This window comes from Lissotriton vulgaris, chromosome 3_1 (assembly GCF_964263255.1).
Source record: "Lissotriton vulgaris chromosome 3_1, aLisVul1.2, whole genome shotgun sequence".
NCBI classification, from domain to species: Eukaryota; Metazoa; Chordata; class Amphibia; order Caudata; family Salamandridae; genus Lissotriton; species Lissotriton vulgaris.
In genome coordinates this window covers 62,401,171-62,418,534 of record NC_141689.1, presented here as the reverse complement: position 1 = coordinate 62,418,534, position 17,364 = coordinate 62,401,171, and the positions used below count along the sequence as shown (strand labels likewise).

Sequence of the window (17,364 nt, the reverse complement as noted above, 5' to 3'; positions counted from 1 at the left end):
TAAAATTGGATCATAGACTAGGGGAACAAAAGAATGAAAGGCCCAGAGGGGACATACAAAATCTTTAAAACAGACAGGAAGGAGTCTGAGGATAAAACGTCAGTGTCAGAACCTATGCAGATAGGTGGGTTAAAGGGCCCTTTAACCCCAGAAGAAAAAGAGAGGAGACGAAAAGGTAATTTATATCTTTACTGCGGAAAGGCAGGTCACTTTGCAAGAGAGTGCTCAGCAAAACCAGTGAAGAAAAAAGCCTTAGTAATTGAGAAGAGCTTGTTAGCGTTGTCGGAAAACTAAGTATGTCGGAGAAAGAAGAGATCGTTTCTTCGAGAAACATGTCCAAGATCTCTCAGTATGCTCCTAATGTGATTAATCAAATCCCCAAGCATTTTATCATTCAAGTGATTTTTATCCTTTCTACACAACAAAGACATAGCATACCAGTACTCATTGACTCGGGAGCCACTGGTAACTTTTTTGATCTAGAACTTGCCAGTAAGTTACAACGTATTCAAGTACCAAAGAAGGAACCAGAACCAGTAAGGGCTGTGGATGGTTCGGCTCTATCCTCTGGTCTAATACGGTTTCATACTGAACCTTTAACCATAGTAGCTGACAATGGACATACCGAGAACACTGTCTTTGATCTTATTGATACTCCTACCTTTGGAGTAATACTTGCCATTCCTTGGCTTGAATTACACAACCCCAAAATTGATTGGTTAAAACGTACAGTTTAATTAGAATCCTCCTACTGTAAACTACACTGTTATCAGGAGGCAAAAGACCCAATAATGCCCTTAGTTTGTGCTGCTTTGGAATCTGGAACTACACCGCTCCCTACAAAGTATCTAGATTTCTCTGATGTGTTTGACCCAGTGAAAGCCACAGCACGACCACCTCACAGAGTCTACGATTGTAGAATTGATTTAATTCCTGGAGCTGTGTTACCATGTAGCAGAAAATATGCGTTAATGGAACCTGAGAATCAATATTTAAGATCATACCTGGATGAGTTGAGTTATTGGAAATAAGATTTATTCGCCACTCTACATCACCAGTCTCATCGCCCCTCTTCTTAAAGGTACAATAAAAAATAGATACCCTTTACCATTAACTCCAGTATTGCTAAACCAGGTCAAAGGATCCAGCATTTATACAAAACTAGACTTAAGAGGGTCTTACCACCTCATTCGCATTAAGGAAGGCGATGAGTGGAAAACCGCTTTTAGAACAAAGTTTGGCCTCTTCAAATACACGGTTATGCCGTTTGGTCTTTGTAACGCCCCGGCCGCATTTCAATATTTCATAAACGACGTACTACACGATTTGCTGGATGTCTGTTGTATTGTATACATTGATGACATCCTAATCTATTCCAAAAACACTGAGGATCATGTGCAACAGGTCAGAAAAGTTCTGCAGCGCTTATGAGATAATTCCTTATTCGTGAAACTAGAAAAATGTGTTTTTAACACATCAAAAGTTGAGTTCCTGGGATACTGGCTGTCACCAGAAGGGATCATCATGGACCCTAAAATAGTGGAAGCAATTCTTCATTGGCCAGGACCAACCTCTATAAAAGACACACAAAGAATACTGGGGTTTGCAAATTTTTATGGAAGGTTCATCTCCAACTTTTCTGAAATAGTGACACCTATTACACAGTTACTTAAAAAAGGAAAAAAGTTTCAATGGACAGAAGAGGCTGACCAAGCCTTTGGTAGTTTAAAGAAGGCATTTACTTCTGCCCCTATCTTAGTACATCCTTATAGGCCAATTTTTGTTGAGGCGGGTGCCTCACAAACTGCTCTCGGTGGTGTATTAATGCAAAAAGATCCTGAGACAAGGTATTTACATCCTATAGCCTTCTATTCGCGTAAACTTCTGATTGCCGGACAGAATTACACCATTGCAGAGCGTGAGCTGTTAGCAATCAAGGGAGTGTTTCAAGAATGGAGACACCATCTTCTTGGAGCTAAACATACAATTACTATTTATTCTGAACACAAGAATTTACAATTTTATTCCACTATGAAGGCCTTCACACTAAGACAAATGAGATGGTTGCAATTCTTTAGTGAATTTGATTTTTTTATTACGTATCGCCCCGGAAACAAACAACTTTTGTCAGAAACATTGTCACGTTTGGTCTGTAATAAACATCAGGACCAGACGAAGGAATCATAAAGCATTATTCCCCAAGAACGAATTGTAGCTGAAATCCATTCTGACTCTTTCAAAATGGCTTACAACCAATTGGCAAATTTATTTTACTTGTAAGTCCCTAGTACAGTGGTACTACCTTTACCCTGGGCCTGTAATTTAAATGCTATTAGTGGACATGTAGTACTTACCATGCCACCCATTTATGTAACCCTTTAAACATATCTTAGGCCTGCCATTGCAGCTAGCGTGAGAAATTTTAACCTGCCATTTCAGCCTCACAAAATAAACCTTTTGCCAGAACTAAACCTTCCTTTGGGGTAATTAGTCACCCCTAGGGTAGGCCCTACACAGACCCTAGGACAGGGTACAGTATATTTAAAAAGTTGGACCTTTAAGTTTTATATTTCCTGATACTTTTTCCAATTCATTGTTCAATACTGTGAGGCCTGCCGCTTTCATTTGATAACATTGGGTTACCTTATTACATTTAATAAGTGATCACTTTTAATTGGAAGCAGGTAGGACTATCAAGTTCATTGTCTAAAGAACTGTCATTTAAAACCCTGTTTAATGGTGAAGTTGGATTTTAAGTCACAATTCTGAAAATGCCACTTTTAGGAAGTTGCCATTTTGTAGTTCCAACCATTTTGTGCCTACAGTCTGTATCCTTGGTCATATAACTAGCTGTAGCTGGCAGTTGCTCTTTGTGGATTGCTCCCAGACAGTGAGACAAAGGGGGAATAGTTGTTGGCAAGATAAGCCCTCTCTGGCTTTATAGTGGTGTGGTGGTGAGCCTCAGCAAGGCCTACCAGTGCAAGGGGTTCGCCCTTCTCTGCACAAGTGCTCAGACCAATAGGATAGAAGTTGGCACAGAAACTGGAATAGAAAATACAAAGTTTATTAAGCTCATGAGGTGAAACTACGTTCACACAACACCCTTCGGCAATGTATGAAGTAGCACACTGAATGGAAGGAGCTTGATCCCTTTTGTACCCACACAGGGGCTCAAAAGAAGGCGGTACAAGTACAAGGAATAGGTTTTAGGCACATATAAGGTCATACAGAAAATGTACAGTCAACAAGTGAGAGGAGCTAACAGTTGCTAATTCTGGTGAACACATCCTGACATATACAGACTAACAGCAGCTGCATGGACAGCTGCAAGCTCAACTGAGCATGTGCAAAGTGGAAGAGGCTAAATATAACCTGTCTCTAGGCAGATTTCATGAGCAGACAACAGCAAGGTAGGACAGAGCACATAGCACGCACATGGTAGCACATGACAAACAAAATGGCTGCCAGAAATACAAAATGGATTCCACAAAACGGACGAGATCGCCTCTAAATGCAGGATGGCTTCTGCTAATGCTAACTCAATCGCTGCCAAATTACAACAGAGAGACGGAGCTGTCACCTACCACACTGGCACATCACAAAGGCACTGCCTCACCATTCTTACAAAGGGTTTCACAATGACTTTTGTGCCCCCAGACTAGCTTGGATCAGGGTTAGGATGCAGGAACTTCCAAACAGCTCTGGGGGTGGGAATCTCCAGAAGGTTCTTCAAAACTTGCGCCGAGGATAAAAAGTGAACACTCAGAGCCAGCTTTTCAATACACCACTTGACCTGTGGAAGACTCAGAAGGACTGCTGTGTTGCTCTGCTGCAAGAATGGCTGCTACTCTTCTGCCCTACTACTCTACTGCCTGAGTGGAAATGATTGGACCTGTATCTTGGACCCAGGACGATTAGAGGAACTCCAACAGCTACTCCTGATCAGAACATCAGGGACGGAAAAGGCTCTAACCCCCTTGAACCCAGCACCAGGCCTCTGTATGCTGTGAGTCTTATAGAAAGAAGGTTGATATTTCTCTGGGACCCTTTAGAAGGTGGGTGTTATAGGCTATTGCCCACTTTGCCCATGCCTTAAAACATCTATTGTGTGAAATATTAAGCAAGCATAATCCTCGTTCGTTAGACCTTCCTCCTTAGGGTGGTCTTCCCTGAAATTTTTTGCCTGTTTACCTCCTCTTTTTGCTGTATTTTTTTGTTGGCCTTAGGACTCTGAGCATATTACCAATGCTGACCAGTGGTAAATTTCATGCGCTCCGCCCCTAAACATAGTGACACTGGTGTATACCTAATTGCCATATTTAGTTTACTTATAAGTCACTTGTAAAGAGGTATACCATATACCTAATACCTATGGCCTGTGATCTAAAGGCTACTAGTGGGCCTGCAGCACTGGTAGTCCCACCCACATAAGTAGCCTTTCAAACCTGCCGCAGGTCTGCCATCACTAGGGCTGTGTGTTTACTGCCACTTCGACTTGGCATTTAAAATCACTTGCCAAGCCTTACACTCCCCTTTTATTACACATAAGCCCCCCTAAGGTAGGCCCCAGGTAGCCCAAAGGACAGCATGCTGTGGCAGTAAAAGGTATGATATGTACGTTTTGTATGTCCTAGTAGTGATAAACAATGACATTTGTTTTCCCTACTGTGTGGCCTACTCCTCTCATAGGCTCTCAATGGGAATTTCTTAATAGATTTTTAAGCTCAAATTCTTGATTAGAAAGAAGTAGCATGTTTCATATCTTTGAAACGGTAAGGATAAATGCTCTTTAATGATAAAGTTGGGCTTAACATTACTATTTCATAAATGTCTATATTAGAAAGTGGATATTTCTCTGCTTTTACTGCCCTGCGTACCTTGCAGCCTGTCTCTAATACACGTCTGGGGTGGGTGACAGCTACACTTTGTGCATTCCCTCTAGACAGCCACAAACACAGGAAGGGTGGGTGTGGCAGAAAACTAATTTGCATTCTGATAGCTCTTTCAGGCCAGGAAGAGGGAGGGGGGGCTGACACTTATACTTGAATAGGTAGTGTACTGTTTCCCACACAAAGGGCTGATTACTCCCTACTTATAGTCTGGAGCCAGGGCTGAGGTGAAAGGAGGAAAGCAGCACTCCAAGGGACTGCTTTGAAGTCACCCCCACTTCAAAGCTACAACTGGGTATAAGCACTGGAGCTCTAACCCTACCAAGATAATATACTACAGGACCTGTAAAGAGCTCTGCCAGGAATAATGAATACTGTGCTACAAGGATTGCTACTCTGCTTGACTGATGTTCTGGAAGAACTGCTGTTCTGCTTTGCTGTGCTGCCCTACAGCTCTCTGTCCTGCTGAGGTCAATTACTACAACCATCTGAAACATATGACCCCAGAGTGACTCAAAGGACTATTCTGCTGGCCTCCTGATCTGTGCCTCAGGGATATGACAGATTCCCCCCCACTCCTGGACCTGTTTCTAAGAGTTCTGACTTTCATGAGGTGCCGCTCAGGTCCCTGGACCCTTGAAAAGACCTGCAGCTCTTTAAACAAAACTTTTGGACTTTTCATGACTGCAAACAGGGCCGTTTGCTCCTGGACCTTGTCGCTCACATGAAGGATCAGCATGAGCGGACCCCTATTTGTCTCTTTACAAAGCAGAATTGCCACTCATGATTGTTAGGCCCCAGCCAGTCTGTCTGCGATACCTGGTGGCTCATTGCACCAAAGGACAACTGCCAGTGATGCTCACCTTGCTCCTGACAAACTTCTTTCCGGCAAACAGGACTCTTAGCACCAACTTGAGAAGGTAAAACTTCAGCAGAACTTGAATGGAACTGTATCCGACCCGCGCTCCATTGCGGTCGGCCTGAACTCGATGTCCCCAGCTCGCACTTTATGACTCTAAGCACTACACTTGGATTTAATATTTACGAATGTATAACTCCAATTATACTAATTGGTTTTTTGTTGTTTTTGTTTCGTTGTACTCACAAAAATATAAGCTATTCCTCTAACCCTGTATATTTGTGGTATTTTCATTGTGTTACTGTGTATGTGTGTTTTAAAAATACTTTACACATTGCCTCTTTAGATAAGCCTGACTTGTCTGTGCCAAGCTGGCAGGGAGTGAGCACAGGTTATCTTTTGTTGTGTATCTAGCCTACCCTGGTGGCTCCTGCTTGTACAGGGTGCATACTTTGACAATCAGAAAGCTCATATCTAACACTACACTATTAGAAAGTAGCCCAAAATCAGCAAAAGGTCTTCCGCAAAAAGCCAAAATTTAGCCCAGCCCTCAAACATCATTAAAAGCAATGAGACTCAAAGTATGGCCTGGGTTTAGCATGCGGCCCTCCTGACCTTTACGTGCAGCCCCCAGGTCAACAGCAGCCCTGGGTCGCGACTCAGAAAGAACATTAAGGCGCTAAATAAACGGGCATTCATTTATTTATTTCAAGGTTAAATTAAGCTTAAGAAATAAAGTCGTTAAATTGCCCTCCACAGCCTAAATTTAGAAATACCTTTTAAAATAAGTATGATAAAGTCTGTTCAAAAGTGTATATAATTAACATACAGAACTGTTTCACCGTAGTCCATCAGATATTATATTGAGAAATATATTTATATATTTTAAAAGCGCTAGTTTTCATAATGATTTTAGCAACTTTTATCCTCCACTCCCACACCAACAATGCCAACAGTGAACTAAAAGGCAAGTCAGGTGTTACATGCATTCTTTGGGTGGGCTGGATTTCTAAGATATATATGAACAACATGATGGTTTATTTAGTCAAACACAGGAGTAGGCTTTTTACAGCACAAATCCTGAAGTTATGTATTTCGAGATCCTCATATGTGATAGTGAAAAAGGAAGGGAAGTATATGCTTTGCTTCTCCTACACCCAATTTATTGCCAATGGCCAGAACTCCTGAATGCCACCCTATTGGCATCAATGTGGCCCTACGTCACATCGGAGACCAAGCTTGGTGGACCCTGGGAAAATGTTTGTGAGTATCCATAATCAAAAGGATGATCATTGACATTAAAAAACAATGTAGTTACATGAGCAAAGAAAACATTCATGTAACATGCATTAAAAACAAACTAATTATACTATACCGCCAAATATTCCTAGGCTGCACCACAACATATCTCTGTGTCACATCATGAAGCTCCTAAAAAGTTTGATTTCTGCAAATCTTATTATATTATTTTACTCAAGGATTGAACTGACTATAAAGGATTTGGTAGGGCTGGTCTGATAGGTCAGTGTTCTGGTCTTTTTTTGGACATTTGTGCGCCTGTTTATGATCTGTTGGGCCGGTTTTTACTGTTGATTTCCCTATTAAAACAAATATTGCCTACATCAAGTTTAAATCCATGTACTCTTCCATACATTGCAAAATAATTACACAGTCTGTCTTTACATGTTCAAAATTCCCCTAATTTACAAACATGGGCCCTTTCTTTCAGCTATCTAATTCATTTAAGTGGCACCACTTTTAGTTTTGGTGCTTGGGCCTACTTTCTGTCCCAATCTGACACTGATTATATTAACAGAAATGGATTTATGCAAAATTAATTTTACTGTATATTTGACTGCAAACAACTTAGCTTAATTAATGCACTTATGATTGTACATATTTCTGTGCATGTGTATATGCACTCACTTTACAATTACAAGCATTACTATTTACTAGATGGCCACGCCTTGCCATTGTCTGGAGTTATTTTCTTCTTCATGTCCAGCTAAATATAGACCTCTTACACAATGAATAGCTCTGTAATAGCTCTTACATGTATCTCTCTGGAAAGAAAGTAATAATTAATAGGCAACAGACTTATGGTTCAATCCAATCGCCAGGTAACAGCGGTATAAAATAATAGTCCATAACATCACCACCTCACTTGTGTCCTACATGAAGCCGACTTGGCAATCATCTTGAAAAGATAGCCTGTTGTGCAAATATTAAAGCATTTGCTGTTTACTGTATTTTCGGTATTGATAGATTTTACTGCCTCTACATTTGCATCACATGATCTATTTTGATGGAACCAATGATGACAACGGTGTGGTAAACATAATTTTCTTTATTTTTAACCTTATTTCAAGTAAACTCCACACTTTGATCTTTTTCGATCTTATTTTACTCAATATTTTGTTTTAAATTTGCTCCATTTCGCATTTGTTATCCCAGACTCTTATATTTTTGCACACTTTATCTCAAATTCGTCATATTTGAAAGTTGATTTGCAGAGGTAGGCGTGACTTCAATGTATACATGAGAGGCCCATTAGACAGTCATACTTAAAGTGAAAGGTTAAACAGATGTTGTGGTGTCAGCAATAGGTGATGAGGAAGGCAGTCAGACAAAGGTGGATCCAACAGTCAAACAAGAAGAGTCTGAGGTGACGTAAAGCCCCTAAGGCCCAACTCTATCTTGAGTAGGCCGAGACTCCCATTTCTCGATTTTTGCATAATCATTGACATGTCCGACTTTTAGAATGGCATCTATACGACACCTGATATGCAAGCAATGACTCCCATAAGACACCTGATGCAACATCAGTCTGTAAAAAGTGCCTTGTTATCTCTATTTCAAGGTCAGATAATAATAATATAAAGAGAGCAGTCTAAATTCATGTATTTTCAGCTTGTTTATGAGAATGAGTCTAAGACTAGCATATTGATTCTCACAGGTTATTTCAGACATTCCTAAGGTTATCCCAGAAGTTCCAATCTCAGGTAGTATAAAAGGCTCACCAATTGACCACTTGTGAGGGGAGGTATATCGCCCTAGATTATTGTGCAAGTTACTGCCAGAATCTTAGATTGCTGTGATGCTACTGCATCCTGTATTGCATGAAAGCTGATACCTAGCCAAGTCCAGGAGGAAAGAAACTGATGCCGATGTGTGCTTACCTTTTGAGGGTATTTTGAGGCTATGCTAGCTCCCAACTACTGATAATTACAGCGTTTGCTGTAAATAGGTTAGTGTGGTGGATCTCCCAAGAAGCTCTAGATGCAAATTAGGCTACTCCATGCTCTCTGAGTATAGCAAATAGAAATTGGTTTTAGGATGGAAAGTTGCTAGAAGATTTTTAAACAATGGGAGACATTTTTATATTATTTTCGTTGTTTGCAAAGTGCATTTCTGCTGTTTCAATAACATTCTTTGTGGTCAGTTTTGATGTGCTAAGCAACAGCATGAGACTGTTGAAATAAACACTTTTTTAGTTAAAGGATCCTTTGGTAGTGCAGTTCTTGTGTCGGCTATTGTAAAGAATGAAATTGGGCTTCTGGATTACCACTCTAACTGCAGACAACTGTTTTTGTGCTATTAGTAACCTAAGGACACGGACACCATTTGAACTATGCATTGAGTGAGGTTTTGTGGGGCTAAAACAGCCTGCTTCTTCACATTCAAACGCTGGTGCATCAAACTAAGTTCACTCATGACACCTGTGGGTGTGAGAACAAACCTTGTATTGGAAAAACAGAGTCTTAGTTTACACAACAGTGACATCTAGAGTTCAAACATATATCTCAGAATGTCTTGGAGTTAATGCATACATTTTAGACAGAAGAAGTCGGAAACAGAGAGAGGATAGCTAACCTCCATAGAGCTGATTACCACCTGACCTACTAGTGAGGTTACATCCGACATACATACATTTTAAACAGAATGTAATTTTCTGAGCTGTTTAAGTCTGTGTGAAATTTGCTTCTGCTGGCATATTGTTGTGTAATTTCCTGAATTTTATTACACTTGCTGTGTATAATTCCTGAAATTACACCATTATGCCACATCGCCTTCTCTCAGTTTAAATTATGTAAAAATCCCATTGAGGGACCACAGGAACAACGTAAATGAACATCGAGTAAGCAGCTATTATCCCCATATGTATGAGCGCAAAGCTGTGCCAAATTTGAAAGCGCCATGCTATGCCATTTTCAAAACACAGGGATGTGCCACATTTACCAAAAAATACGGCTCACTCCTGTCTTTTTCCTAGAGTTGGTGCTAAGATTAGCTGCCTAGCGCCAGCACCGGCACCCTGCACCATAGTGCAAGGGTGCCTGTTCTTCAGGGAATGATTGTTGAGTTACAGGAAAGTGTACCTCCCTGCACATAATCAATAAAGCCAATTTGTTACTTCTATGTGTGCTACATTCTGCAGCACACAGTGAAGTAGCATATTGTGATTATTTAATGATTGTTTGCATGCAGGAAGGTGCACCTTCGAGCATGGACTGATTGTTACCAAATGACAGTGACGAGTGATGATCATTGAGTGATACACAAATCAGAACATGTTATAGGATTTTGCAGTTAGGAGTAAGTGATGATGAAAATCTGAACATGCCTTCGGAATTACTGAGTGAAGGGACAAGTTGAACAAGTGAACATGCATAATGGTGATAAGTCATAACATAACCTGTGTATTCCCATTTCGGTCAGTGCTCTCATCCCATTTGAGGCTCAGCCTCTGTCCCATTGGAGCCTCATCCTCCATCCCAATTCACCATCAGCGTCCATCCCATTTCATCCTCTGCGTTCGTCCCACTTCAGCCTCAGCCTCCATCTCAGCCTCCGTCCTAGTTCAGCCTCTGCCTCCTCATTTTTCCCAGTGCTTTCATACGATTTAAGCCTCGGCCTCTGTCCCATTTAAGCCTCTGCCTCGGTCCAACTTCAGCCTCTGCCTCTGTCCCATTTTAGCCTCAGCCACCATGCCATTTCAGCCTCTACCTCCATTCTATTTCAGCCTCAGGCTCCATCCCATTTCGGCCTCCACCTCCACCCCATTTCATCCTCGGCCTCCATCCCATTTCAGCCGCTGCCTTCGCCCCACTTCAGACAGCCTCCATCTAATTTCAGTCTCTGTATCCATCCCATTTAAGTCTTTGACTCCGTCCACTTTAGCCTCAGGCTCCTTCCCATTTCAGTCAGTGCATTCATTCAGTCAGTCAAAACGCTTTATTCGATTAATTAAAATCATAAAAGACAATATAAGACATTTGTAAAACAGTTTAAAACACTCTATATCACGTTAAAAAAACAGATATACATAAAATCCCTACAAATACAAAAATTAAAATCCATGTGCGATCTTATCGGTTATAGAAAAAGGCATTAATATCTATTTAATATATAGAATCACAGTTAGCTTACATGTACACCCCTTCTGTTTTTGAGCCTGGCAGCGGTCACTAGAAAGCTGGCCACGCTATAAATATCTCGTGTACTCCTAAGCATTTGTAAATACATCAGGGCCGGCCTAACTTGAACAAAGCCTTTTTCTCTCAGCATGGGGGTTAGGAATTTCCTGCGTGGCTCAGAATAGAAGTCACAGAACATTACATAATGCATGGAGTCTTGTTGCGAAAAGTTATCGCAGGCACATGTTTTACCAATTCTGGTTTTCCCCAAGGGGGATAATCCCCCAGAGTTAAATGTATCAAATTAAGCCGGAACTTGACCAGCAAGTAGCGATGGAATGGCTTTGTCACAATTTTTGAATATGGTTCCATATTCGGTAAAGTTGTTAACAAATAATTGGCTTTGACACATGGCTTCTCTAACTCCAGATTTTCCGGCTCCCCTTCTAACATGTTCCGATAGCTATGCTTGATCCAGCTTATGTCTTTTTTAGTTATACAGTCGGGAGATGAGAACAGTTCAGGACGCCCGGGTTTGATGCACGCCGCTCTAACGTACATCAGCCAGGGAATCCTGCTTACCATATCCAATTTAAGACAATCCCCCAATATTTGGTGATTTAGAGTAAGTTCATTAAGCCATATATTTGCCCAAGCAATCAACGGTGCCAATTTTAAAGAATCTGAAATATACCCCAAACCAAGTTCAGTATGTAGGGAATAGGTAGGGGTCGAATGGGAAACTGACAGTAGAGAACTGAGAAACCTATTTTCCACCACTTGGATGTTGGCGTGTAGCCCCATAGAGAAGCACCATAGGACGCAATGGCCAAACATTTGGATTTATATATTTTTAATATTGCTTCCATTGGTCTCCCTCCAAGCCGATTACAAAACCCCAAAAGAGCCGCTGTTGATCTGGCTACCGTATTGCTTCTCAACTTGTGTTAAGGTCCCCAGGTGCCTTTTTCGTCAAAAAGGACCCCAAGATAAGTAAAAACTGGGACTCTTGATAATACAGAACCGTTACAGGTAAAGGATTTTGTCTTGACCTTCCTTCTGCTGGACCGTGCCACCATGACATGCAATTTTTTAGCATTTACTTTTAAATCTAAAGTATCCATAAAGCCACCGAAATTATCCAGCAGCCTCTGGAGACCTATGCCAGTACATGAGAGTAAAACCGCATCGTCCGCGTATAGGAGGACCGGGATAACCGAATCCCCTATATGCGGCACATCCGGTGTAACCACCCCCAGTGATTTCTCCAGGGCATTAATGTATATCGTAAACAGAAGAGGGGCCAGGATACACCCCTGTCTTAACTCCCCTTCTGAAATTAAAATGATTGGTACATCGACCTTCTCTAGTCACCCTGACTGCGGATAAGAGTTCCCTATGCAAACCGCTTAAGAAAATAACAAGTGGGGAGTCCAACCCTATATTAAGTAGAATAGACCACAGTTTCGATCGGTTGACTAGGTCGAATGGGGACGAGAGGGCCATAAAACCCATATAAAAATGTCCCTCCTTCGCTCAAGTGTACTTGTTAATAAGGAGGTGTAAATTTAAGCATGGGTCAAGGGTGCCCCTACGTTCTCTAAAACCATATTGTAGATTGGAGGGGACCCCCCTGCCCTCAAGCCAATCCCTCTACCTTTGTAGGATCACTCTGCCAAGGATTTTCACTGCAGAGTCCAGGAGCGAAATTGGCCTGTAGCAAGCCGGGTCACCTCTGTCCCCCTTTTTAAAAATTGGGACTATGATAGATCTAGACCAAGATGTCGGAAATCCCACTGTACTGGAGGCATTAAAAACATTGGTTAGGATCTTTGCCCAGAAACCCGGATGGGAACAATGTAGGTCTGCTGGTACCCCGTCAGGACCCGGTGCCTTTTTTTTTTTACATTTCTTTTATAGCTTTCTCTACCTCACTAGCCATAAATGTTAATGGTCCTACACCTGGGCCATCGGGTACCATATTATGGTTAGCCAGTGCATCCATGTGTCCTCCGCCATAAATTTCGCTAAAAATGACAGACCCACCCTTCATTAGGGATGACGCAGTCCATATCAGCGTTATCTTGGCTAGAGAGGAACGGTTGGTTTATGGTGGACCAAAATTTCTTGCTGTCACGCAGCACCTCGGTAGCGAGGAGGTTATCCCACGCTTCCTCCTATAGTTGATTTTTCCTCGCAATTATGGCTAGTTTGTAGGACTTACGGGCATTTGCAACCAAGAACCTATCCATAGGTTTAGACTTTAAGGCTTGTATCAGGGCCCCATGTGCCTTTGTGCAGCTGCTATAGAACCATCTATACTCCTTTTTAGGGTTGCTTCTGGACTCTAACTCTAACTTCTTAGCAATCTGTCCACAGATATCTTCATATGCCCCAATGATCTCTGAGCTGGGAGCCGTGCTATCTAGGCAAGTTTCCAAGTTCATATTAGCCTCTATAGCCAGTTCCTCCAAAAAAAACGCTGGTACCACTCTGTCCCATTTGATCCTTCTTCCTTGATCTGATGTAACCAACATTTCCACCCCCCCCCCCCCCATTACCAACCCATTTGAGCTACTCCAGTCCCCCACATCCATCTCCAATAGAATCGGGTTGCGGTCACTAAATGTTAAGAGGACTGTCCTGTACACTCGGACATTGCCTAATATCCCAGACGAAATGAAAATATAGTCAATAATTGTAGAGGACCCTCTTCCTACAAACGTGGAAACTCTTTCCAGCCCTTCCTGGCCACTGGGTTCAAATAAATTCATATTTGCTAAAAATTCTTCGAGGGCCTCACCCTGGGGACTGTGCTCAAAGTGGGGAACCACTGCCCTAGGTGGGTCACAGGGCTCACCCATATTGCACTCCCAGTTACATGGATGTATATTAAAATCTCCCATTAGGATCAACTCGAAAGCAGTGTTTTGATTAAGTCTATATACTGATAAAAATGTATCCAAAATGCCTATATGTTCATTACGATATGAACCGGCTATGGAATTATAAAAATTTATTAAAAGATACTTTTGTGTGTTTACACAACTCCACCCAAGTATCAAAATATTGGGGGTCTCTAATTCCAGCCTTCTAAACACACCTTTTATATTCAGTGAGATTAGGAAAAGTAAACCTCCCTTCGGTCTGCCCGGTAGCCCTCCCACCCCTGGGACGGCAAAACTTGAGTTCCCATCCATATTAAAGCTAGTACTAACGTCCCACGTTTCCTGAAGGGCTATAATACTGTGTAGTTTTACAAACTTCACCCAGAGCTCATCTTGTTTCTTAGATCTGACCCCCACCACGTTCCAGCTAAGGAATTTACAGGGTACCATGGATTGAACACTCTCCTCTATATCCCCCTGGCATTGCGTCAACACTTCATGTCAATCATTTTGATCCTGATGTGACAGCGGGGAAAAACGATTTGAGATCCCTATATCCAGATCTACCTGTGGTGTGGGAGATCTAGCAACAATTAGGGTTGGGGGAACTATATCCGGCCTTTGTATCATCCCTCTTACTTCCCTAGACCAGATATAAGAGTCGCTTCCAGTGGGTCTGTATGGGGGTTACCAAATTGAGAATCCACTAGGGGGTTACTTTGGGGGGCATATAGGGGGGGCCTTAATGGTGGGTAAAAATAACCTATAGGGACCGGTCTTATGCCTGTATTGTCTAAATCTGAGGCGTCCCAAAATAATCTATCCGCTACTGAGCGTGAATTAAAATTGACCACCACGCAATCCCCAGTAATATGTTTGGGCGACGCCCAATCCATGCAACTCTTCTTGCCGTAATGGCTTTAGAGACATCTAAGCCCCCACTACTGTGCTCTTCCCACCAGCGCCCAGCTGTCCTCATAAGGTCATGTGTTGATTCGAAAGCGCCTTCCCCCACTGGGGAGACCCCCGTGAAGACAGCTACAAATGGTGCCGCTGCTGGTGGTAAATCCAAGATAGAATCATATGTATTCCCTTGTCGTGGGTGGGGCGGGACTATGGTTTTAATGTTATTTGCTCCAAGATGTATGTTCCAATTCTTTAACATTATTTACCGAGCCAGATTGGCTGCATACAGTATGATTTAGATTAACTCCCTTGGCTACCCTTAGCTCATGTGAGGTCTTCTGTGGGTTTGCCGTCCTCAGATTATCTCCTTGGGAAACATTTGTCTGAGTTGGGTTACAATTATTGGCTCTCTGTTGAGTAATGAATTGATCAATATTTTCAAAATTTTTTAGCAAACCCACCACGCACTCATTTAGTGTATCTACGATGTCTTTGGCAATAGCAATTAAGGCTCGCTCCAACCTTGCAGTAAACAATTCCTCCACCACTTGAGCCACAAGATGCCTGCTAATAGTGTCAGAACGTGCAGGTGCAATACATTTAATTAGTCTTTTGTGGGGTTTCTTAATCCGCCTACGCTTATGCGCTTGAGTTTGCAACGACAGAGGGAATAAGATTAGAGGCAGGAACTGACTGTGGTTTTACGATAACAATGTTTGGCTCCAACGGTAATCCAGGAGTCTGCACTAAGTCATTTTTGTCTAGATCACTATCTGCGGAACCCAGTCCAAGTTCGATTTCCGCATTAGCTATTTCTTTACTGAGAATCCCAACAGCAGAAGTCAAGTAGGATATTATGGAAATCGGTTCTCCTAGGGACCTTAGCATTTTTGCCCTCCTGTGTCCCGGACATCTGTTGCTTTCTCTTACCCATCAGAGATGAAAGAGGATAGGCCCAGCCCGGCCTCTCCTGGCCCCGGATGGCCACAGATGGCCCCGCCCTTGTCCCGGGCATCTCCCGGCGCTGCCCGCACGCGTCTCGCGAGGCGTTCCCTGCTTTTAATCCGCCTCTGGGCGCGGGCACGTCGGGAGCGTCCTAGCAGCTGAGCCGGACCCCGGGACAGCTGGGAATTGTAGTTTTTCCCGATGCTACCAGGACCGGCGTGGTGACCCTGCAGCCGTTTCCCTCATGGCGGGAAGAAGGGTGAAGATGCCGTTGTCCTCACGGCAGGAAGCAGGTATGATGAGCCGTTGCCCTCACGGCTTGGAAAGAATCTCTTTCTGTGTCCCATTCATTCAATTTCAGCCTCGGCCTCCATCCCATTTCAACATCAGGCTTCGTCTCATATCAGCCTCTCTGCCTGTGTCTCATTTCAGCCTCAACCTCCCTCCCATTTCAGCCTAAGGCTCCATCTCATTTCAGCCTCAGGCAACATCTTATTTCAGCCTCTACCTCCCTCCCATTTCAGGTTCAGGCTGCATCTCATTTCAGCCTCAGACACCATCTCATTTCAGCCTCAGGCACCATCTCATTTCAGCCTCAGGCTCCATCTCATTTCAGCCTCTTCCTCCGTCCCACTTCAGCTTCCATCCACTTTCGGTCAGTGAATCGATCCCACTTGTGGGTCTGTCTTAATTCTGCCACAGCCTCCATTCCATTTCAGCTTCTGCCTCCTTCCCATTTCAGCCTCTGGCTCCCTCCTATTTCAGCCTGAAGCTCGCTTTCCTTTCAGCCTCAGGCTCCCTTTCATTTCAGCCTCAGGCTCCCTCCCATTTCAGCCTCAGGTTCCCTCTTTCAGCCTCAGGTTCCCTCTTTCAGCCTCAGGTTCCCTCCCATTTCAGCCTCAGGTTCCATCTCATTTCACCCTCTACCCCTTCCCAATTCAGCCTCAAGTGCCATCTCATTTCAGCCTCTGCCTCCCTCACAGTTCAGCCTCGGGTTCCATCTCGTTTCACCCTCTACCCCTTCCCAATTCAGCCTCAGGCTCCATCTCATTTCAGCCTCTGCCTCCCCCACAGTTCAGCATTAAGCTCCATTTCATCTCAGCCCCAAGCTCCATCTAATTTCACCCTTTGCCTCCCTCCCATGTCAGCCTCATGCTCCATCTCATTTCAACCTCATGCTCCATCTCATTTAAGCCTTTGCCTTCCTCCCATTTCAGCCTCAGGCTACATCTCATTTAGGCCTCTGCCTCCCTCTCATTTCAGCCTCAGGGTCCTTCTCAATGCATCCTCATTCTCCTTTCTCCATCTCATTTCAGTCCCAGTCTCCGACCCATTTCAGTCTCTTCCTCCCTCCCAATTCCGCCCAGAGCACCGCCTCGGGAGTTGTGGATCGAGTCTCGGCATCGGCTTAGCATCCAGTGATTCTGGGCCAATAACTTAATCTCTGCGTGCCCATGGAG

At 43.1% G+C, this 17,364-nt stretch overlaps 1 protein-coding gene across 1 annotated transcript in view; it reads left to right on the top strand.

The window, feature by feature from the left end:
• Nucleotides 1-296: 296 nt before the first annotated feature.
• Nucleotides 297-17,364, top strand: part of LOC147725956 (uncharacterized) — a 108,583-nt gene continuing 91,515 nt past the window's right edge. Inside the window, exon 1 of the mRNA XM_086963403.1 lies at nt 297-492. Within this exon, the coding sequence (XP_086819529.1) occupies nt 297-492 (196 nt within the window). The remainder of the gene's footprint in view (nt 493-17,364) is intronic.